Source organism: Cynocephalus volans, chromosome 8 (assembly GCF_027409185.1).
Source record: "Cynocephalus volans isolate mCynVol1 chromosome 8, mCynVol1.pri, whole genome shotgun sequence".
Taxonomy (NCBI): Eukaryota; Metazoa; Chordata; class Mammalia; order Dermoptera; family Cynocephalidae; genus Cynocephalus; species Cynocephalus volans.
In genome coordinates this window covers 140437121-140462581 of record NC_084467.1, presented here as the reverse complement: position 1 = coordinate 140462581, position 25461 = coordinate 140437121, and the positions used below count along the sequence as shown (strand labels likewise).

General features: G+C 40.3%; 2 protein-coding genes across 5 annotated transcripts in view; one reads left to right on the top strand and one right to left on the bottom strand.

Moving 5' to 3' along the window:
- Positions 1-8069, top strand: part of LOC134384028 (uncharacterized) — a 202866-nt gene extending 194797 nt beyond the window's left edge. For 3 of the 4 annotated variants that reach the window (XM_063105643.1, XM_063105642.1, XM_063105644.1), the window contains one exon: positions 1133-1284. In XM_063105643.1, coding sequence (XP_062961713.1) covers positions 1133-1255 — 123 coding nt within the window. In that variant the 3' untranslated portion in view covers positions 1256-1284. Of the gene's footprint in view, positions 1-1132; positions 1285-5595; positions 5733-7376 lie in introns of those variants that run through there. The other variant, XR_010024237.1, reaches the window with a different exon arrangement.
- LOC134384026 (procollagen galactosyltransferase 2-like) overlaps positions 1-25461 on the bottom strand; it is a 235169-nt gene that overhangs the window by 5905 nt on the left and 203803 nt on the right. Inside the window, 1 exon segment of the mRNA XM_063105641.1 lies at positions 4441-4517. Coding sequence (XP_062961711.1) covers positions 4441-4517 — 77 coding nt within the window.

Genomic DNA, 25461 nt, shown 5'->3' with positions numbered 1-25461 from the left:
AGACTGGTACAAAGTTACAGACTCACAGTCAGACAGGAAGAGTAAGTTCTGCTGCTCTGGGGTGACTATAGCTAATAATATCGTATTGTATGTTTCAAGATGGCCAGAAAAGAAGCCCTTGAATGTTAAAACTGGAAAGACCTGGTAAATGTTGAGATGATAGATATGCTAACTATACTGATTGGATCATTATGCAATATACGCACGTATTGAGACAACAAACTGTGCCCCATAAAAATGTACAATGTAAAAAAAACCCCCCAAAACCCCCCACACCACAGAACTGACCCAGTAAATGTTTGTCAATTTCGATCTTTTCAAAGATGAAAAAAGAGGCCAAAAAGAATTAAACCCAAAACATATAACACTAAGGTGTAGGAGGCAGTTTCACAAGGGGTGAAACATATCAGCAGATCTGAGTTCAAGTCCTGACTGTTAATTTGCTAAGCATTAGCCTCGGACCAGTTCCTATGCCTCAGTTTCCTCATCTGTAAAAGTGGGATAATAACCCTCCTCCCTCAGGAATACTACATATTAGTGTCGCTATAATTTTCATCCACTGTACATAAATTTAAAGTCATTCAAAGAATAAGAAAAATCTAAAGTCTTAACACATTGCTTTATTTCCAAAGGTTCCAAACCAAATTATCAATGTCTCAATTTCAATAGCTTCATTGCTGGAATTTGCCAACTCCCTTAAAGACAAGGGAATTTTTCTGAAAGAAGTAAAGAGAAGTGTCCCTGCCCTTGGGGGCAGCTCCTTGACAAAGAAGGAATGGGGAATGGGAAAGGCACAATTTCTGCATCATGTGGATCTGCAGGAGATGCTGTAGAGGACACCTAATAGTCCATGAACTACCAGAGAATATGCATTCAGATCTCCCCCATGAAGGCTGGGTCCACCTGTAGCCCCTCACTTTAGCCCCTAAATTTCTATTGGCTGCCCTGAATATATACATGTCATGAGGTCACTACAAGGAGTTACAGATCATGAGGTTGTCCTGACTATTCCCAGATTAAAGGAACCCCAGAAGTACCTAAAGCCTCATGAATGCTATTACAGGTTAATTAGTGTTTTAATAAAGCCTCCTTGCTACAAGCAGTAATAAACTCATTTTGAATTGTTAACTAGTCCTCCAAAATTGGGAGACTTCAGCTGCCAGCAAGAAATGACGATGACACACAGCGTAGTGAAGAAGAAAGCTACAAGAATACATCAGATGACAATGGCTTCATCCTGACTGCCACCGGATGACTCTGAGGAAGACCTTGACTGTTTCTGAGTCCAGTGGAAAAAGAGGGAGTTGAAGAAACTCATCTCTCAATCTCAGTTATAGATTAAAACTTCTATGATATGAGATTTATAATAAAGTTTGCTTTATGCTAAAGCCAGAATAAAGAAAAAACTTTGTCTTATAACCAACCTAGAGTTCAGATTATACTGCGTTAAGGTTTGGTTCGCATGGTCATGAATACATGTTTTACTGGGATCAGAAGGTATACTAACTAAAATTTCAACATTTCCTTGCAAAATTTTCTCATTTGTATCCATTTATAAATCCCTGGGCAAAGAAAATGAGGAAGCAAGATGTCCTCTTTGAAGAAATTATTTACCTGATTTAGGGCAAAGTAGGTTAAGTGCATCATGATTTTATTACTTCTTTGTTTACCTAACTGGGTAATTATTTTTTTAAAAAAAAACATAATTTCTGTCGTGACTCTATTTGCCTTATTACTTGGGACTTTATAACTTAATGGGTTGTGTTCTGTTCGGTTTCATTTTCTCCTTGTTTAGAATCATACTCTGATGGGCCATGTTCCATCTCCCAGTTTTATAGATATGGAACATGTCTGTAAAATATACATATTTTTTTTCCATGAAGGACAGGGCACTTCCTCATGTGTAAACATGCAGCCACCTGGGGTCATTCCAGGAGAGCAAAAACAAAACAAAACAAAAAAATAAACAGAAATGCATCTAATAAAGTCCCCTTAAACCAGAAACCTTCAGTCTAGGAGACTTTAGTAAATACCAATCCAGTTGCAGGCCCCGTCAGGACAAGTGTAATAAAAACTGTAGCCACGAAGGAAAAACACAGACAGTTCGCTCATACTTAGTGAACAGTAAACAGAGAAAAGAGCCACAGAGCCAAATGTAGCCCAGACACCACCAACGAGGTCACAGAGTGCTGGGAGGGTTGACAAGGCCCTTGAAAATCCCTTTTTCCACCCTCCCATCTCTGTTCCAGGCAGAGAGATAATTACCTTGGGCTCAGGGAAGTAGTCCCTGTGTCACTTGCTAGAGTTGGCATTTTCCAGGCCTCTAGGAATGACCCAGTACTTATACCATTTCCTGCTAAGTGAAGACCAGAACTAGGAGATCCTAGTCTTGTTCCATTTTATTTGCTTTGGTTTGGTCCTCATAGGAATGTGTTTTTAGGAGGAAAAATGAAGATATATATAAAGATACTTGGGTCCTTTCACCTAGAAAAGTGAGAGCTGTAGGGAAGGAAAAGTACAGTGATCTGTGGAAGCTGTGTGGCATGGGCCAACCCTCTCTGTAGCCCTGACTGTTTGTTTGTTTAAATAGAATTTATTTTTTAGAGCAGTTTTAGGTTATTGCAAAATTGAGCAGAAGTTACAGAGATTTCCCATGTGTGCCCAGCCCCCACATATGCACATCCTCCCCACTGTCAAAATCCCAGAGTGGTGCAGACTGCTACTGTTACAACTGATGAACCTACAGTGACACACTATTATCACCTGAAGTCCATCGTTTATATGGTTTACTCTTTACAGGATTCACTCTTGGTTTTGGACATTCTGTGGATTTTGACAAATGTATAATGGCGTGTATTCATCCACTTTTATAGTATCACGCAGCAGGGTTTCAATTTTTGCTCATATAATTACTTCTCCCAGTGACTGAGCTGATCTCCACTAAGATCCCCTAGACAGGCGTACCCCACACTGCTTCATCTGTACTCTACTCACCTGGCAAGACCCCACTACTCTTTTTATGTTGACCTTTGGTTGACTTAGGCTGATGATTCCTATGTCCTTTGAAAACTGTGACTTACATCCTTGTCTCTGTCTTCATGTTTATACAGTGTGATTGGGTCAGCTTCTGTTTACACCTGTCTGACTCCATCCGTCCACTGTTTTGGGTTCTAGCTCCTTTGTTAAAAAACGTATTCTAACATTTACTTGTACACAGTTGTGGAGTATGGTGTGCTGTTTCAATACACACATATAACTGCACAATGACCCATTTAGGGTAGACAGTATGGCTTTGTGCCTCTTAGTCCACTGCATCTCCTCCCCCTGCGCCCCCACCCCAGGCTCTGAATCTTCACTGCCCTCAGTTTCACCTCGTCTCATTCTGCCTTCTGGAGAAACAGCATGATAACTGCTAACTCTTTTGCATTCAATATTCATGAAATACTCCTTCCTGTTTCTGAAGTTTAGCTCCAAATTAAATTTGTAGAAGAAATCCCAATTCCCAGTTCCAGCAGCTCTCTGTGAAAAACATCACATATCATCCCATAAATATAAACAATTATTATTTGTCAATTAAAAATAAAACAGAAGAAAATTGATGGCTGTACTTTGAGGACATGTATACATGTTACAGTGTTAAGCAATGCACTTTCCTTCAATCAAGCGGTGGCAGTGAGTGCAAAGCACTAAGTCTGGCCTACAGCATCTCCCCAGTCTAGACCACCAGCTCCTCCTGAATACTGATCAGCAGCTACAGGAGGGACCCAGGAAGGAGTCAGTGACTTGCAGTCACACTTATGGCCCTGACAAGTATCTGTTGTGCATATTACCAAGAGAGGCACCTCTTTATATTTCTGCTTCCTTCTTTGTACAATTGAAACTTAATAATAAGTATGACCTACAGAAAGATATGGTGAAGTTCTTGCCAGCTGAAAGGGAGAATTTTAGAACAAGTTTATTTTTTCTCTTTCTTTGTTCCCTCAAACTTGCCCCCTGACCTTTTTCCATAAAGAATAGCAGAAAGAAAATAAAGCACGGAATGTTCCAGAATGGTGTCTACCCACTTAGACGTGGCAGAATTAAGTTAAAGTCCTCCAGTACCTAAAACATATCTCCATCTACCCTACCCTTGAACCTTGATAAAAAGCTTGCTAAGACATGGCAATATCCTAGAAAAATCCAATTTACTTTCACTACTAAATAGTAACTATTTTCTGACTCAATGATTAACTCATTTTACCATGATCCTCCTTTTTTAAGATGAGAAAATGGAGGCATCACAAAAACCGAGTAGTTTTCTCAAGACCTCAATGCCTTTTCATCAGCCAGTTCAGTCTCACTGGTTGTCAGATATACTCAGGCTGTGTTCCAATATAAACATACAAGCACCTGCACACACGCACATGTGTGCACGTGCACACACACAGACACCTTTCCTACCTCATCAAATCCCATCTTGTCTGGATATTTAGGAACAACTGAGACAAACTGGGAGGGTTCCATTGGAGGACAGTCAACTGGAAGACACAAGAAACATGCAGAGTGCTTTGTTAGTGAAAGGGTCAGAAAACAGAATTCCATCTGTCTCCTGATCTCCAGGGCTGGAAAACAACCTGGATGGATATCCAGGGCCGGGGATAACTGTTCAGCTATTCTCCAGGACCAAATGGATGCACAGTCACCATGATGGTCAGGGCAGTGGTTTCAAGAGCACTTATTTATATGCAGACTGCAATTAATTGCTCCATTTCCCTTAAGACTTATTTTAAGAGTATTTGGGAGGCAGTTTAGGGTAATGGTTAAGAGGGAGGGTTCTGGAATTAGACCATCTGGGTCCAAACTTGGCCTGTGAAGACCTGGAAGAGTTAGGGGACCTCTCTTTGTGTGTAAAATTGGGATAATAAAAGTGTATTTCTTACTGTGTGACAAAATTTAAATGAGACTACTTTAACATAGTAAATGCTCAATAACTCTTAGCTATTATTCACTGTGGCCCATGATAAAAGAGCTCAGAAATAGGCTAGATTTTTTCTGAAGAATGCTTTTTTCCTATATATTTAAAATTGTCAAAGTCTGGGACTTTTTTTATCCTATCCAGGCAGGTTTGGGTATGGTGTGCAAAAGGTCCTTTGTTTTAACACCATCTCACCCCCGAGGGCTGGTACATGGCTAATGGGAAGATTCCAGGTTGGAGGGACATTTCATCTTAAGTAATAAAAGTTTAATTTATTTGATATTCCAAAAAAGATTTCTTTATAAACTGTATGTTTTATAGGTTGGAGGTAATGTTTGCTAAAACACCTGAGAGGGCCTTGAAAATTTTGTGATATTGTACAAATCAAAATACTCGTTTGATTTTCCTTAAAGGCATAATACAAAGAAAATCCAAAATGAGTTGATAACTGGGTTGTTTAAAGAACTATCGGTGACAGCCATTATTACTGTCACCCTTATCCATTCTCCTCTATTCCAGATACACAGGAGGAATACACTTTCTTCTTGCCCTTGAAATTAGTCATGACCGTGTAACTTTCTGGAGAAGATGTAAATTGCGCTACTCAGTCTCCATACCCTCCCCTTCCTATCCCATTCCAGTCCAGCCACAGGGATCATAGCAGCATGTGTTGATATGGAGAAGCCAGAAATTTCAAACAGCCTGGAACGTTGCCTCAACAGATGGAGAGCAGCTGCCCAGGAAAGACACCAGGACTGCAGACTTTGAATAGCCAGAAGTAAGCCATAGTTGTATTAAGCCAATGAGATTTTGGCACAGTTTGCTATCCCAGCATAACATCACCCATCCTGACTCAGATACTGTCCAGAGGGTACGATTTGTTTAACTTACTCTTCACTGGGATATTAAAGAGAACCATGATACTCAGTTTCACTTATGATCAAAAGATGAGAAATTGTAGAAGGCAAGAGACAGGTTTCCTAAAGCCAAACACCAGCGTTAGTCTCAGTATTTCAAACCTGACCCTCACAGTCACATTTCTGTGAGTACACAGTGAGTTTGTTTCTCTTTCCAAGAGCAGTCCATAATATTTTGGTTCTTTCTGCTTCACTTCACTTCTTATTAGTTTCTTTTAAAATCAACATGGAAGGTCCAGCATGTAGAGGGTTAGGTTTTTAAGAGAAAGAAACAATGTACCAACTCCTTCCCATTCATAATGTTGTTTGAGGAGCTGTCTAGCCTCTCCCTCCTTGGGCCTCAGACTTGGGAGGGGGTTACATTTTGAATTACCCCGTCTAGGCTGCTGGTCCCCATTTGGCACTCACATGGCCTGTATGGCTCTAACGTTTCAGCCAAAGAGACTGCTTTTAGCCACTTTGCTTCCATCAAACATGGGCAGTCATTGCGTTCACATGATGAGTGTCCCAAAAAAGCCACAAGTGGCTGGCTCCTTAAAGTCACCATTGAGCAAAAATATAAGAGAAGTGTGCCAGGGTTTTGCCACCGAAGGCAGCACTAAGCCATGGAAGAAAACAGGAAGTGACAAAATGAGCCAGACTTAACAAACTCACTATGGGGAGAAAGAGACGTGCCTTTGCTGACATCAGACTGGAAAGTTAGGTATATCCCAGCTTCTGTTTGTGGTCCTTTCTGAGTCCCTCATTCGTAAGTTATCCAGTCTCAGTGAACTCACCCCTACCGCCACTTGGGGCAATGGGCTTCATTGTCTCTTGGATAGTTTCAAGATATAGGAATAATAATTATAGCAATTGTTACAGAGATCTTAGCACTCACTGATCTCTGGGCTACACTCTGGACATACATAATCATATTTATTTAATCTTTACATGCACCATGGAATAGGTATCAGTGTCTCTATTTTTACAGACAAGGAAACAAAGGCTTAAATAACATGCCCAAGGTCACGGAGCTGACAGAGCTGGTATCTGAACCTAGGTCTGATTCCTGCACCTGAACTCTTAACCCCGACTCTCCACTACCCCCAAAGCTAGTCCTTGCTAGCCACGGGTGTTGGGTAACTGAGCAACTGGGCGGGGTTCACAGGAACTAATTTAGCCTAGTCATGTCTGGAAAAGCACATGGGAGACTGCATTTGGATCAAATCCTAATACTTCTCTGTAGTTCCTCTGGAACTTCTTCCATTGCTGCAGGCACCACCCTAGCTCAGGTCCTCACCCACCATGCCTGGGCTGTTTTAATATTTTTCGAACACTCACATGATCTCAGTCTCGCCTGTTCTAACTCATCATGCACATTGTTGTCAAAATAATCTTCCTCAAGCATAGATCTGTTCTCAACCATAACAGTCACTTAAAAGTGCTTTACAATCTGTTAAGTGCTTTCATGGTCATCATGTAATTTTGTCTTTTTTTTTGTTTGTTGTTGTTGTTTGTTTTTACAGATAAATAAACTGAGACCAATCCAGATGTAGACTTGCCCAAGGTCAAACAGTGAGTGTTTGGTACAGTCGGAACTCAGCGTTAGGTCTTCTGACTTCAGATCCAAATATCTTAGTAATCTTTCCATGACATTCTATTGCCTCAGAATGTCTAATAATGAGAACAGGCAACTGCAGTTTCCTATTGCTTCATGCTGTGATTTGCAGGACCAGCCTCTTCATGCGTCAGAACCCATTTACACGTATCACCTTTCCACACTCTGGCGCCCTGTCGTTCATCCCCCAAAGGAAGCACATCTTCCAGTTCTCCATACAGCTCCTACCATGTCAAATGAGTTAGTACATGTGCAGTGATGGGCACTGTAGTGAACTGAATTGTGTCCCCCAAGTTTTATGTCTTAGAAACAGCCCCCACTGTGACTATTAAGAGGGTGGGAAATCCTATTATGGTAATTGAAAGGTGGAGCCTTGAAGAGGCGATTGGGTTGTGGAACTGTGCAGTAGTGAATGGATTAAACATGGTGGTCAGGGGTGTGGTTCTGAGGGCTTTAAAAGAAGAGAGTTTGTCTCTCCTGCTCTCTCTGCTTCCACCATCTAACAGTGTGAGACCCCTGGGTCACTGTTGCCACCACCAGATGGACTTTGGACTTCCTGACCTCAGAAACTGTAAGCAATAAATTTTGTTTTCTTTACAAATTACCCAGTTCCGAGTATTTTGTTATAAGCAACATAAACAGACTAATACAGGCACAGTGCTTTTAATAGGTGTTATTTGCTGTTGTTATAACCCTTCTCCCACACCACTCAAATGTTTCCACTCCAATCTCTGAAACTCCAGTCTCCAATTCATAAATTCCCTGACCAATCCCATGTAAATACTCTCAGTTCCCTTGCATTGATCTTGCCTGATAAGACCTTAATCCTGTTTTGACCCAATTATCTACTTACTCAGCACCAAGGATACTGCAGAAGCTCACACAATTGGGTTGACCAATCACTTCAAAGCTCCAGCCACAGATGTCTGGTTGACACTTGACATCACCAAATGATGCAACTACACTTCTATAGTAAATTTACCTTCCCCCTTTCTGAGAAATCCGTTTTATGCCTTTTCTCTCCTGAAGTCTCCCATGTCTCTCTCCACCTCATGACTGGGTGACATACTTCACAGAGAAAATATTCAAAATCAAATTAGATCTGACTTTTCCTTCCACCTCGTGTCCATGAACCCAACAGCAGGTGGACCTCCATATGCTGCCTTCCCATGTACTGCAGCAGGTGACGTGTCCACATTTCTGTCTAGAACAACTGTCCAGCATTGTCCTCGTTTTCTCAAGGGTTTTAGCCTTACAACTTTCTTCTATTCCACATCATCAAGTTCTCCTTATACACTGGATCCTTCTCGTTAGCATGCGAACATGCTGGAATATTCCCATCTTAAAAAAACAAACACAAACTAACCAAATCAAATCAAAAAACTGTCTGCCTTGATCTCCCGCCCCAAAGCCACCATCGCATCCTCTGTTCCCCATCCCATCTCCATTCCACTGTCTCATCTCCCCATTGCCTTCTCTTCCACCCACCCTAATGGGCTTGTGTCCCCATCACCGCATTGAAGTGGCTCTTGTCGAGGTCATCAGACATCATCCTGATGGAACCAACAATCAGTTCTTTATCCTCATTTTACTTGATTTCTCAGCAGTTTCTGGCTCTTTCTTGAAATGCTTGTCAACTTTTCCTCCCAGATTTCTGGCTCTTTGTCTCCCCCCGGGATTTGTCCTCCCGTTCTTGTCCCATGCTCGTTTACGACGTGAGTCCACACTGTTCCGTGGCTCCAAATATCCTGTGGATGCTGATGATTCCCAAATGTCTCTACATAGAGCCTCTTCCCTGAACTCCAGACACAACCATTCAACTGTCTCCTGATCTCCCTATTCAGATGCCTAATAAATATCTTAAGCTTACACAGCCCAATATCCCCTCCACTTCTTTTCCTATGAAGCTGTTCTCATCCCAGTACGTGGTATGCCAGGCTAAAATCCTGGAGTTATTCTCAATTCCTTTATTTCCTTCATGGACTGCATCCAGGTCTCTGTAAGTCCTGACCTGTCTGCTTCTCATCACTTCCCTGCTACAGCTCACATCCCAGACACCACCATCTCTCACCAGGAGAGATGCACAGGTCACCTACACTCTTGTATCCACACCACGGCCCAAGTGACCTTTCTAAATGCATAAATCACACCACACTACTCCCTATGGAGTACCATTACTCTTAGAATAAAACCCATTTTCTTACCATGACCAGAACATTCTGCATGATCTGGACAGTTCTTCTTCCATGACTTCATCTCCTTCTACCCAAGTCCTCACTCTCCACAGTCCAACTACATTGGTCATTTGTCCCTGAAACACCCCCAAGCTTCTTCCTATCTAACAGCCTTCACATGTGCTGTTATTTCTGCTTGGAACACTTTTCCCCAAACACTCGTGTGAATGCTTCCTTGATATATTTTCTCTCTCTCTCTATTAGAATATAAGCTCCTGGATGGCAGGGCTTCTGCCTATTTTGTTTACTGCTGTATGCCCAGCATCTTGAATACTCTGTGGAATATAGCATGTGATGAATGCATACGTGTAGCCTGACTCTCCTCTAAAGCCTTCGCTGTCTCCTTAGCATGGGCATTCTGCTTTAGCTGGGCATTCTGCTTTAGCTGGGCATTCTGCTTTAGCTGGGCATTCTGCTTTAGCTGTGCATTCAAGGACCACAATGATGAAGCCACCTTAGCCTCTCACATTTTATTTCCTTCTACTGTTTTAAGCCAACTCTCTTCCTTTGTCAGGATGAGAATGCTTTGTCTTTGCTCAGCCTATTTCCTCTGCCTGTGGGATCCTTACTATATCACTCCTCTTGTTTAAACTCCACACTTCTATCCAAGCTCAGCTTAAGAACCCTCGGGACTGAAGTTCTTCCATATCACATAAGCCATATCCATCCCTCTCTAGTGCCCTTGGATCTGCTTCTTTCACAAAGTACTACATTGCATGTTGGTATCTTTTTTATTTCTGTCCTGTCTCCGCAATTAAATCATAAATTCTGAAAACAGAATTGGTTATAAAATGTCTTAAGTCCCCAGTGCCTTCAAAGAGTGACTCACACATTACAGTAGGTGTCCTATGTGTGTTCACAAATAAAATGCATGTTCTAATGCTTCAATCAGGCTAGTCTAATAGCACTATTAGCAGTCATTTACAACAAATATTTACTGGGCATCTACTAGGTGACAGAAAATGTGCTAGGTTCCGAGACTAACATGATGAAAAAGGAATTGATAGTCTGGGGGCTGGGGAGTGAAGAACAGATATAATCACAGGCAACTCAATGTGTCCAAAAATAAACTTTCTTTTCAAATCTCACCTTTATTCTCCATGCCCTATTTCATTGAGAATTCCTGAAATCATTCCAGACACTCAAGTCAGAACTTGGGAGTTTTTCCTCTGTGCCTCCCTTTTGCTCATTCACCTGCAGCCAACTCTTGGCTAAGTTATTTCAAGTCTATGTCCTAAGTTTCTCTTCATCCATTCCTTCTTCTCCATTCCCCTGCTACTGCTCTAGCTCAGGTCATCACCATCTTTTGCTTAGTTTGCCATGTGATGTCCAGAATGGTCTTTTCACTTTTGGCTGAGACCAGCACCCACTGCCCACCCATGCTCCATGCGTACTTTTCTTACCACTAGAGTGACCGTCCTAAATCCAAATTTCAACCTGACATTTCTTTGCTAAAATCCCTTTAAAAGATCGCCTCCCTTCAAGACAACTCTAAACACCTTCCTATACATTAGGGGGCCTCCTGGCTGGGCTCCTGCACACTTTCCAGGTTCACATCCCCTGTTTACCCCCAACCACCTTCACTGGCCACATGCATACATCCTATGTTCTAGTGATGGACAACAGGAAATACTCCCTCATTCCAAACATCCTACTCTAGGCTAGGTGGGTCAGTTACTTTCTCCTTTTGCCACTACTTTACATCACACGTAATAATAAATACAGCTACCAATTACTGAGCATACCAATTCTGATATCATGCTAGCCCCAGAGGCAAAAACAATACGATGTTTCAGGAGATGAGCTTTGGAGATAGCAAGATTGGTTCAAATCCCAATTCTCCATTTGTTTAGTAGAATCATCTACGGCAAGTTACTCTGCACCTCAGTTTCTTCATCTTTAATGTGGGAATAATAAAATCTCCTTCACAGAGTTGTAGTGAGGATTAGTGAGACAGTGTAGTAAAAGTGCTTAGCATGGTGTCTCTCACATCACAGGCTATTATTACTTTGAAGTCATAATTATTGTTGTACTAGACTTTTTATTTACATCATGGTGAATCTGTCCAAAAACCCTGGAAATTTTCATCATCTCCATTTTACAACTAAGAAGGTTACTTGTTCAAAGTCATATAATTTGAAAGCAGCAAAGTTAGAGTTTAAATCAACACCACAAAATACTATTAAAGCACTTATCACATTGCATGAAAAGTTTTTACTTATGTACCCAGCTCTCCACTGAGACGTGAGGCTTACTGAGGGCAAAGACCTTCTCATACTTATATTTCACACAGGGAAAGTTTAAGAATGAACTGACAAATGAATAGCTGTATATTCAGCCATGGCGGACTGATGGCCATGTGATTCCAGTCCTGGAAGAGGAGAGAAGTGGCTGGTATGTTCACTGTGGCAATGGAACAAGAGCCATCACCTGGCTCCTGGGGCACTCATTGCTTCTATCTGCACGTGGATGAGGTTCTCGATGTCTTCCTGCAGCGTCTGATGGGGCTTCAGGGGGATGGGCAGGTAGCCATAGTGGTCTCTGTTGCAGGGGTACATCTGGATGCCTGAGGATCCAAGAGAGAGACAAGGCTGACCAATGAGAGAACGTACTTCTCAGTGACAACTGAGGAAAAGGAGACTGACCTGTGCACGATGCTGAATTTGACACCGAAATTCAACAAGTCATTGTTTCAGAAGCAAAAATGCTTCTTTATTAAAAAAGTAAAACATAAAATTGGGGCTAATAAAAACACTGGGCCATTCTTTAGCCCAGAGGAAGTTGATTTTTTCTCTCTGAAGTAAAAGCAAACTCATGGCCTGAAATGAACACTAAAGGCATGAAGGGATCAAAAGGAGGCAAGGAATTCCCATTCCGGAGAGAAGAATGGAGCACTGTAACCTACCTACAGGAAATAATGAGAAAACGAGGAATGAAATCCATATTTGAAATAAAAGCAAACAGGAAAATCCTGTAAGGCTGGCAGATTATTAAAGCTAAATCTAGGCATACATAGAACAAAAAATGAAAAAACAAAGGAAATTTAAAATTCTCCAAGTTTCTCCTTGGTTTTATTTCTTTCCTAAGTAGGCATGGATTTGGAGTCAACCAACAGACTTGAAACTTCCAAAATAAGTTCATCAAAGGGCAAAAGAGAGTCTGCATTTCAAGTCCCATGAAGAATCTGCAGTGTGACAATACCAGAAATATGCCACAGTCCTCTCATATTCATGACTGGTCTTCACAGCCCCAGCTGGCAAACTCCAAGACTTTTAAATCATGTGTGCTCAACCAGACAGCTAGGAACACAGGAAGTTTGAAAATCTGAAGGAAATGGATAAATTTCTGGACACACACAAGCTCCCAAAACTCAACCATGAAGACGCAGAAAATTTGAACAGACCAATAACAATAAAGGAGATTGAAGCTGGTATCAGAAGGCTCCCAACAAAGAAAAGCCCAGCACCAGATGGATTCACAGCAGAATTTTACCAAACATTCAAAGAGGAATTGACACCGATTCTTTACAAACTGTTCCAAAAGATTGAAACAGACGCAAATCTCCCAAACTCATTCTATGAAGCAAACATCATCCTGATACCAAAACCAGGTAATGATATAACCAAAAAAGAAAACTACAGGCCAATATCCTTGATGAATATAGAAGCAAAAATCCTCACTAAAATACTAGCAAACAGAATACAGCAACACATACGTAAAATTATTCACCACGATCAAGTGGGATTCATCCCAGGGATGCAAGGTTGGTTCAACATACGCAAATCAATAAATGTGATACACCATATTAATAAAGTCAAACACAAGGACCATATGATCATCTCTATAGATGCTGAAAAAGCATCTGATAAAGTTCAGCACTCATTCATGACAAAGACCCTCTATAAGTTAGGTATAGAGGGAAAGTATCTCAACATAATTAAAGCCATATATGACAAACCCACTGCCAATATCATCCTGAATGGGGAAAAGCTGAAAGCTTTTCCTTTAAGAACAGGAACTAGACAAGGATGCCCACTCTCACCACTCCTATTCAACATAGTGTTGGAAGTACTAGCCAGAGCAATCAGAGAAGAGAAGGAAATAAAGGGCATCCAGTTTGGAAAAGATGAAGTCAAACTGTCCCTGTTTGCAGATGACATGATCCTATATATCGAACAGCCTAAAACCTCTACAAAAAACTTGTGGGAATTGATAAATGATTTCAGCACAGTAGCAGGATACAAAATCAACACACAAAAATCAGTAGCATTTCTTTTCTCCAATAGTGAACATGCAGAATGAGAAATCAAGAAAGCCTGCCCATTTATAATAGCCACCAAAAAAATAAAATACTTAGCAATTGAGTTAACCAAGGAGGTGAAAAATCTCTATCGTGAGAACTACAAACCACTGCTGAGAGAAATTAGAGAGGATACAAGAAGATGGAAAGATATCCCATGCTCTTGGATTGGAAGAATCAACATAGTGAAAATGTCCATACTACCCAAAGTGATATACAAATTTAATGCAATCCCCATCAAAATTCCAAAGACATTTTTCTCAGAAATGGAAAGAAGTATCCAGACATTTATATGGAATAATAAAAGACCATGCATAGCCAAAGCAATACTGAGCAAAAAAAATAAAGCTGGAGGCATAACACTACCTGACTTTAAACTATACTACAAAGCTATAATAATCAAAACAGTATGGTACTGGCATAAAAACAGACACACTGATCAATGGAATAGAACAGAGAATCCAGAAATCAACCCACACACTTACTGCCATCTGATCTTTGACAAAGGCACCAAGCCTATTCACTGGGGAAGGGACTGCCTCTTCAGCAAATGGTGCTGGGATAACTGGATATCCATATGCAGGAGAATGAAACTAGACCCATACCTCTCACCATATACTAAAATCAACTCAAAATGGATTAAGGATTTAAATATACACCCTGAAACAATAAAACTTCTTAAAGAAAACACAGGAGAAACACTTCAGGAAATAGGACTGGACACAGACTTCATGAATATGACCCCAAAAGCACGGGCAACCAAAGGAAAAATAAACAAATGGGATTCTATCAAACTAAAAAGCTTCTGCACAGCAAAAGAAACAACTAACAGAGTTAAAAGACAACCAACAGAGTGGGAGAAAATATTTGCGAAATATACATCTGACAAAGGATTAATATCCAGAATATATAAGGAACTCAAACAACTTTACAAGAAGAAAACAAGCAACCCAATTAAAAAATGGGCAAAAGAGCTAAGTAGGCATTTCTCTAAGGAAGATATACAAATGGCCAACAGACATATGAAAAAATGCTCAACATCACTCAGCATCCGGGAAATGCAAATCAAAACCACACTGAGATACCATCTCACCCCAGTTAGGATGGCTAAAATCCAAAAGACTCTCAACGATAAATGCTGGCGAGGCTGCGGAGAAAAAGGAACTCTCATACATTGTTGGTGGGACTGCAAAATGGTGCAGCCTCTATGGAAAATGGTATGGAGGTTCCTCAAACAATTGCAGATAGATCTACCATACGACCCAGCTATCCCACTGTTGGGAATATACCCAGAGGAATGGAAATCATCACGTCGAAGGTATACCTGTTCCCCAATGTTTATCTCAGCACTCTTTACAATAGCCAAGAGTTGGAACCAGCCCAAATGCCCATCATCAGATGAGTGGATACGGAAAATGTGGTACATCTACACAATGGAATACTACTCAGCTATAAAAACGAATGAAATACTGCCATTTGCAACAACATGGATGGACCTTGAGAGAATTATATTAAGTGAAACAAGTCAGGCACAGAAAGAGAAATACCACGTGTTCTCACTTATTGGTGGGAGCTAAAAATTAATATATAAATTCACACACACACACACACACACACACACACACACACACACACACACACACAAACCGGGGAGGGGGGGGAGAAGATATAACAACCACAATTATTTGAAGTTGATACGACAAGCAAACAGAAAGGACATTGTTGGGGGGGAGGGGGGAGGGAGAAGGGAGGTAGGTTTTGGTGATGGGGAGCAATAATCAGCTACAATGTATATCGACAAAATAAAATTAAAATAAAAAATAAATAAATAAATAAACTAAAAAAAAAAAAAAAAAAAAAAAAGAATGAACTGACAAATGAATAGCTGTATATTCAGCCATGGCGGACTGATGGCCATGAGATTCCAGTCCTGGAAGAGGAGAGAAGTGGCTGGTATGTTCACTGTGGCAATGGAACAAGAGCCATCACCTGGCTCCTGGGGCACTCACTCATTGCTTCTATCTGCACGTGGATGAGGTTCTCCATGTCTTCCTGCAGCGTCTGATGGGGCTTCAGGGGGATGGGCAGGTAGCCATAGTGGTCTCTGTTGCAGAGGTACATCTGGATGCCTGAGGATCCAAGAGAGAGACAAGGCTGACCAATGAGAGAACGTACTTCTCAGTGACAACTGAGGAAAAGGAGACTGACCTGTGCACGATGCTGAATTTGACACCGAAATTCAACAAGTCATTGTTTCAGAAGCAAAAATGCTTCTTTATTAAAAAAGTAAAACATAAAATTGGGGCTAATAAAAACACTGGGCCATTCTTTAGCCCAGAGGAAGTTGATTTTTTCTCTCTGAAGTAAAAGCAAACTCATGGCCTGAAATGAACACTAAAGGCATGAAGGGATCAAAAGGAGGCAAGGAATTCCCATTCCGGAGAGAAGAATGGAGCACTGTAACCTACCTACAGGAAATAATGAGAAAACGAGGAATGAAATCCATATTTGAAATAAAAGCAAACAGGAAAATCCTGTAAGGCTGGCAGATTATTAAAGCTAAATCTAGGCATACATAGAACAAAAAATGAAAAAACAAAGGAAATTTAAAATTCTCCAAGTTTCTCCTTGGTTTTATTTCTTTCCTAAGTAGGCATGGATTTGGAGTCAACCAACAGACTTGAAACTTCCAAAATAAGTTCATCAAAGGGCAAAAGAGAGTCTGCATTTCAAGTCCCATGAAGAATCTGCAGTGTGACAATACCAGAAATATGCCACAGTCCTCTCATATTCATGACTGGTCTTCACAGCCCCAGCTGGCAAACTCCAAGACTTTTAAATCATGTGTGCTCAACCAGACAGCTAGGAACACAGGAAGTTTGAAAATCTGAAGGAAATGGATAAATTTCTGGACACACACAAGCTCCCAAAACTCAACCATGAAGACGCAGAAAATTTGAACAGACCAATAACAATAAAGGAGATTGAAGCTGGTATCAGAAGGCTCCCAACAAAGAAAAGCCCAGCACCAGATGGATTCACAGCAGAATTTTACCAAACATTCAAAGAGGAATTGACACCGATTCTTTACAAACTGTTCCAAAAGATTGAAACAGACGCAAATCTCCCAAACTCATTCTATGAAGCAAACATCATCCTGATACCAAAACCAGGTAACGATATAACCAAAAAAGAAAACTACAGGCCAATATCCTTGATGAATATAGAAGCAAAAATCCTCACTAAAATACTAGCAAACAGAATACAGCAACACATACGTAAAATTATTCACCACGATCAAGTGGGATTCATCCCAGGGATGCAAGGTTGGTTCAACATACGCAAATCAATAAATGTGATACACCATATTAATAAAGTCAAACACAAGGACCATATGATCATCTCTATAGATGCTGAAAAAGCATCTGATAAAGTTCAGCACTCATTCATGACAAAGACCCTCTATAAGTTAGGTATAGAGGGAAAGTATCTCAACATAATTAAAGCCATATATGACAAACCCACTGCCAATATCATCCTGAATGGGGAAAAGCTGAAAGCTTTTCCTTTAAGAACAGGAACTAGACAAGGATGCCCACTCTCACCACTCCTATTCAACATAGTGTTGGAAGTACTAGCCAGAGCAATCAGAGAAGAGAAGGAAATAAAGGGCATCCAGTTTGGAAAAGATGAAGTCAAACTGTCCCTGTTTGCAGATGACATGATCCTATATATCGAACAGCCTAAAACCTCTACAAAAAACTTGTGGGAATTGATAAATGATTTCAGCACAGTAGCAGGATACAAAATCAACACACAAAAATCAGTAGCATTTCTTTTCTCCAATAGTGAACATGCAGAATGAGAAATCAAGAAAGCCTGCCCATTTATAATAGCCACCAAAAAAATAAAATACTTAGCAATTGAGTTAACCAAGGAGGTGAAAAATCTCTATCGTGAGAACTACAAACCACTGCTGAGAGAAATTAGAGAGGATACAAGAAGATGGAAAGATATCCCATGCTCTTGGATTGGAAGAATCAACATAGTGAAAATGTCCATACTACCCAAAGTGATATACAAATTTAATGCAATCCCCATCAAAATTCCAAAGACATTTTTCTCAGAAATGGAAAGAACTATCCAGACATTTATATGGAATAATAAAAGACCATGCATAGCCAAAGCAATACTGAGCAAAAAAAATAAAGCTGGAGGCATAACACTACCTGACTTTAAACTATACTACAAAGCTATAATAATCAAAACAGTATGGTACTGGCATAAAAACAGACACACTGATCAATGGAATAGAACAGAGAATCCAGAAATCAACCCACACACTTACTGCCATCTGATCTTTGACAAAGGCACCAAGCCTATTCACTGGGGAAGGGACTGCCTCTTCAGCAAATGGTGCTGGGATAACTGGATATCCATATGCAGGAGAATGAAACTAGACCCATACCTCTCACCATATACTAAAATCAACTCAAAATGGATTAAGGATTTAAATATACACCCTGAAACAATAAAACTTCTTAAAGAAAACACAGGAGAAACACTTCAGGAAATAGGACTGGACACAGACTTCATGAATATGACCCCAAAAGCACGGGCAACCAAAGGAAAAATAAACAAATGGGATTCTATCAAACTAAAAAGCTTCTGCACAGCAAAAGAAACAACTAACAGAGTTAAAAGACAACCAACAGAGTGGGAGAAAATATTTGCGAAATATACATCTGACAAAGGATTAATATCCAGAATATATAAGGAACTCAAACAACTTTACAAGAAGAAAACAAGCAACCCAATTAAAAAATGGGCAAAAGAGCTAAGTAGGCATTTCTCTAAGGAAGATATACAAATGGCCAACAGACATATGAAAAAATGCTCAACATCACTCAGCATCCAGGAAATGCAAATCAAAACCACACTGAGATACCATCTCACCCCAGTTAGGATGGCTAAAATCCAAAAGACTCTCAACGATAAATGCTGGCGAGGCTGCGGAGAAAAAGGAACTCTCATACATTGTTGGTGGGACTGCAAAATGGTGCAGCCTCTATGGAAAATGGTATGGAGGTTCCTCAAACAATTGCAGATAGATCTACCATACGACCCAGCTATCCCACTGTTGGGAATATACCCAGAGGAATGGAAATCATCACGTCGAAGGTATACCTGTTCCCCAATGTTTATCTCAGCACTCTTTACAATAGCCAAGAGTTGGAACCAGCCCAAATGCCCATCATCAGATGAGTGGATACGGAAAATGTGGTACATCTACACAATGGAATACTACTCAGCTATAAAAACGAATGAAATACTGCCATTTGCAACAACATGGATGGACCTTGAGAGAATTATATTAAGTGAAACAAGTCAGGCACAGAAAGAGAAATACCACGTGTTCTCACTTATTGGTGGGAGCTAAAAATTAATATATAAATTCACACACACACACACACACACACACACACACACACACACACACACACAAACCGGGGAGGGGGGGGAGAAGATATAACAACCACAATTATTTGAAGTTGATACGACAAGCAAACAGAAAGGACATTGTTGGGGGGGAGGGGGGAGGGAGAAGGGAGGGAGGTTTTGGTGATGGGGAGCAATAATCAGCTACAATGTATATCGACAAAATAAAATTAAAATAAAAAATAAATAAATAAATAAACTAAAAAAAAAAAAAAAAAAAAAAAGAATGAACTGACAAATGAATAGCTGTATATTCAGCCATGGCGGACTGATGGCCATGAGATTCCAGTCCTGGAAGAGGAGAGAAGTGGCTGGTATGTTCACTGTGGCAATGGAACAAGAGCCATCACCTGGCTCCTGGGGCACTCACTCATTGCTTCTATCTGCACGTGGATGAGGTTCTCCATGTCTTCCTGCAGCGTCTGATGGGGCTTCAGGGGGATGGGCAGGTAGCCATAGTGGTCTCTGTTGCAGAGGTACATCTGGATGCCTGAGGATCCAAGAGAGAGACAAGGCTGACCAATGAGAGAACGTACTTCTCAGTGACAACTGAGGAAAAGGAGACTGACCTGTGCACGATGCTGAATTTGACACCGAAATTCAACAAGTCATTGTTTCAGAAGCAAAAATGCTTCTTTATTAAAAAAGTAAAACATAAAATTGGGGCTAATAAAAACACTGGGCCATTCTTTAGCCCAGAGGAAGTTGATTTTTTCTCTCTGAAGTAAAAGCAAACTCATGGCCTGAAATGAACACTAAAGGCATGAAGGGATCAAAAGGAGGCAAGGAATTCCCATTCCGGAGAGAAGAATGGAGCACTGTAACCTACCTACAGGAAATAATGAGAAAACGAGGAATGAAATCCATATTTGAAATAAAAGCAAACAGGAAAATCCTGTAAGGCTGGCAGATTATTAAAGCTAAATCTAGGCATACATAGAACAAAAAATGAAAAAACAAAGGAAATTTAAAATTCTCCAAGTTTCTCCTTGGTTTTATTTCTTTCCTAAGTAGGCATGGATTTGGAGTCAACCAACAGACTTGAAACTTCCAAAATAAGTTCATCAAAGGGCAAAAGAGAGTCTGCATTTCAAGTCCCATGAAGAATCTGCAGTGTGACAATACCAGAAATATGCCACAGTCCTCTCATATTCATGACTGGTCTTCACAGCCCCAGCTGGCAAACTCCAAGACTTTTAAATCATGTGTGCTCAACCAGACAGCTAGGAACACAGGAAGTTTGAAAATCTGAAGGAAATGGATAAATTTCTGGACACACACAAGCTCCCAAAACTCAACCATGAAGACGCAGAAAATTTGAACAGACCAATAACAATAAAGGAGATTGAAGCTGGTATCAGAAGGCTCCCAACAAAGAAAAGCCCAGCACCAGATGGATTCACAGCAGAATTTTACCAAACATTCAAAGAGGAATTGACACCGATTCTTTACAAACTGTTCCAAAAGATTGAAACAGACGCAAATCTCCCAAACTCATTCTATGAAGCAAACATCATCCTGATACCAAAACCAGGTAACGATATAACCAAAAAAGAAAACTACAGGCCAATATCCTTGATGAATATAGAAGCAAAAATCCTCACTAAAATACTAGCAAACAGAATACAGCAACACATACGTAAAATTATTCACCACGATCAAGTGGGATTCATCCCAGGGATGCAAGGTTGGTTCAACATACGCAAATCAATAAATGTGATACACCATATTAATAAAGTCAAACACAAGGACCATATGATCATCTCTATAGATGCTGAAAAAGCATCTGATAAAGTTCAGCACTCATTCATGACAAAGACCCTCTATAAGTTAGGTATAGAGGGAAAGTATCTCAACATAATTAAAGCCATATATGACAAACCCACTGCCAATATCATCCTGAATGGGGAAAAGCTGAAAGCTTTTCCTTTAAGAACAGGAACTAGACAAGGATGCCCACTCTCACCACTCCTATTCAACATAGTGTTGGAAGTACTAGCCAGAGCAATCAGAGAAGAGAAGGAAATAAAGGGCATCCAGTTTGGAAAAGATGAAGTCAAACTGTCCCTGTTTGCAGATGACATGATCCTATATATCGAACAGCCTAAAACCTCTACAAAAAACTTGTGGGAATTGATAAATGATTTCAGCACAGTAGCAGGATACAAAATCAACACACAAAAATCAGTAGCATTTCTTTTCTCCAATAGTGAACATGCAGAATGAGAAATCAAGAAAGCCTGCCCATTTATAATAGCCACCAAAAAAATAAAATACTTAGCAATTGAGTTAACCAAGGAGGTGAAAAATCTCTATCGTGAGAACTACAAACCACTGCTGAGAGAAATTAGAGAGGATACAAGAAGATGGAAAGATATCCCATGCTCTTGGATTGGAAGAATCAACATAGTGAAAATGTCCATACTACCCAAAGTGATATACAAATTTAATGCAATCCCCATCAAAATTCCAAAGACATTTTTCTCAGAAATGGAAAGAACTATCCAGACATTTATATGGAATAATAAAAGACCATGCATAGCCAAAGCAATACTGAGCAAAAAAAATAAAGCTGGAGGCATAACACTACCTGACTTTAAACTATACTACAAAGCTATAATAATCAAAACAGTATGGTACTGGCATAAAAACAGACACACTGATCAATGGAATAGAACAGAGAATCCAGAAATCAACCCACACACTTACTGCCATCTGATCTTTGACAAAGGCACCAAGCCTATTCACTGGGGAAGGGACTGCCTCTTCAGCAAATGGTGCTGGGATAACTGGATATCCATATGCAGGAGAATGAAACTAGACCCATACCTCTCACCATATACTAAAATCAACTCAAAATGGATTAAGGATTTAAATATACACCCTGAAACAATAAAACTTCTTAAAGAAAACACAGGAGAAACACTTCAGGAAATAGGACTGGACACAGACTTCATGAATATGACCCCAAAAGCACGGGCAACCAAAGGAAAAATAAACAAATGGGATTCTATCAAACTAAAAAGCTTCTGCACAGCAAAAGAAACAACTAACAGAGTTAAAAGACAACCAACAGAGTGGGAGAAAATATTTGCGAAATATACATCTGACAAAGGATTAATATCCAGAATATATAAGGAACTCAAACAACTTTACAAGAAGAAAACAAGCAACCCAATTAAAAAATGGGCAAAAGAGCTAAGTAGGCATTTCTCTAAGGAAGATATACAAATGGCCAACAGACATATGAAAAAATGCTCAACATCACTCAGCATCCGGGAAATGCAAATCAAAACCACACTGAGATACCATCTCACCCCAGTTAGGATGGCTAAAATCCAAAAGACTCTCAACGATAAATGCTGGCGAGGCTGCGGAGAAAAAGGAACTCTCATACATTGTTGGTGGGACTGCAAAATGGTGCAGCCTCTATGGAAAATGGTATGGAGGTTCCTCAAACAATTGCAGATAGATCTACCATACGACCCAGCTATCCCACTGTTGGGAATATACCCAGAGGAATGGAAATCATCACGTCGAAGGTATACCTGTTCCCCAATGTTTATCTCAGCACTCTTTACAATAGCCAAGAGTTGGAACCAGCCCAAATGCCCATCATCAGATGAGTGGATACGGAAAATGTGGTACATCTACACAATGGAATACTACTCAGCTATAAAAACGAATGAAATACTGCCATTTGCAACAACATGGATGGACCTTGAGAGAATTATATTAAGTGAAACAAGTCAGGCACAGAAAGAGAAATACCACGTGTTCTCACTTATTGGTGGGAGCTAAAAATTAATATATAAATTCACACACACACACACACACACACACACACACACACACACACACACACACACACACAAAAACCGGGGGGGGGGGGAGAAGATATAACAACCACAATTATTTGAAGTTGATACGACAAGCAAACAGAAAGGACATTGTTGGGGGGGAGGGGGGAGGGAGAAGGGAGGGAGGTTTTGGTGATGGGGAGCAATAATCAGCTACAATGTATATCGACAAAATAAAATTAAAATAAAAAATGAATAAATAAATAAACTAAAAAAAAAAAAAAGAATGAACTGACAAATGAATAGCTGTATATTCAGCCATGGCGGACTGATGGCCATGAGATTCCAGTCCTGGAAGAGGAGAGAAGTGGCTGGTATGTTCACTGTGGCAATGGAACAAGAGCCATCACCTGGCTCCTGGGGCACTCACTCATTGCTTCTATCTGCACGTGGATGAGGTTCTCCATGTCTTCCTGCAGCGTCTGATGGGGCTTCAGGGGGATGGGCAGGTAGCCATAGTGGTCTCTGTTGCAGAGGTACATCTGGATGCCTGAGGATCCAAGAGAGAGACAAGGCTGACCAATGAGAGAACGTACTTCTCAGTGACAACTGAGGAAAAGGAGACTGACCTGTGCACGATGCTGAATTTGACACCGAAATTCAACAAGTCATTGTTTCAGAAGCAAAAATGCTTCTTTATTAAAAAAGTAAAACATAAAATTGGGGCTAATAAAAACACTGGGCCATTCTTTAGCCCAGAGGAAGTTGATTTTTTCTCTCTGAAGTAAAAGCAAACTCATGGCCTGAAATGAACACTAAAGGCATGAAGGGATCAAAAGGAGGCAAGGAATTCCCATTCCGGAGAGAAGAATGGAGCACTGTAACCTACCTACAGGAAATAATGAGAAAACGAGGAATGAAATCCATATTTGAAATAAAAGCAAACAGGAAAATCCTGTAAGGCTGGCAGATTATTAAAGCTAAATCTAGGCATACATAGAACAAAAAATGAAAAAACAAAGGAAATTTAAAATTCTCCAAGTTTCTCCTTGGTTTTATTTCTTTCCTAAGTAGGCATGGATTTGGAGTCAACCAACAGACTTGAAACTTCCAAAATAAGTTCATCAAAGGGCAAAAGAGAGTCTGCATTTCAAGTCCCATGAAGAATCTGCAGTGTGACAATACCAGAAATATGCCACAGTCCTCTCATATTCATGACTGGTCTTCACAGCCCCAGCTGGCAAACTCCAAGACTTTTAAATCATGTGTGCTCAACCAGACAGCTAGGAACACAGGAAGTTTGAAAATCTGAAGGAAATGGATAAATTTCTGGACACACACAAGCTCCCAAAACTCAACCATGAAGACGCAGGAAATTTGAACAGACCAATAACAATAAAGGAGATTGAAGCTGGTATCAGAAGGCTCCCAACAAAGAAAAGCCCAGCACCAGATGGATTCACAGCAGAATTTTACCAAACATTCAAAGAGGAATTGACACCGATTCTTTACAAACTGTTCCAAAAGATTGAAACAGACGCAAATCTCCCAAACTCATTCTATGAAGCAAACATCATCCTGATACCAAAACCAGGTAACGATATAACCAAAAAAGAAAACTACAGGCCAATATCCTTGATGAATATAGAAGCAAAAATCCTCACTAAAATACTAGCAAACAGAATACAGCAACACATACGTAAAATTATTCACCACGATCAAGTGGGATTCATCCCAGGGATGCAAGGTTGGTTCAACATACGCAAATCAATAAATGTGATACACCATATTAATAAAGTCAAACACAAGGACCATATGATCATCTCTATAGATGCTGAAAAAGCATCTGATAAAGTTCAGCACTCATTCATGACAAAGACCCTCTATAAGTTAGGTATAGAGGGAAAGTATCTCAACATAATTAAAGCCATATATGACAAACCCACTGCCAATATCATCCTGAATGGGGAAAAGCTGAAAGCTTTTCCTTTAAGAACAGGAACTAGACAAGGATGCCCACTCTCACCACTCCTATTCAACATAGTGTTGGAAGTACTAGCCAGAGCAATCAGAGAAGAGAAGGAAATAAAGGGCATCCAGTTTGGAAAAGATGAAGTCAAACTGTCCCTGTTTGCAGATGACATGATCCTATATATCGAA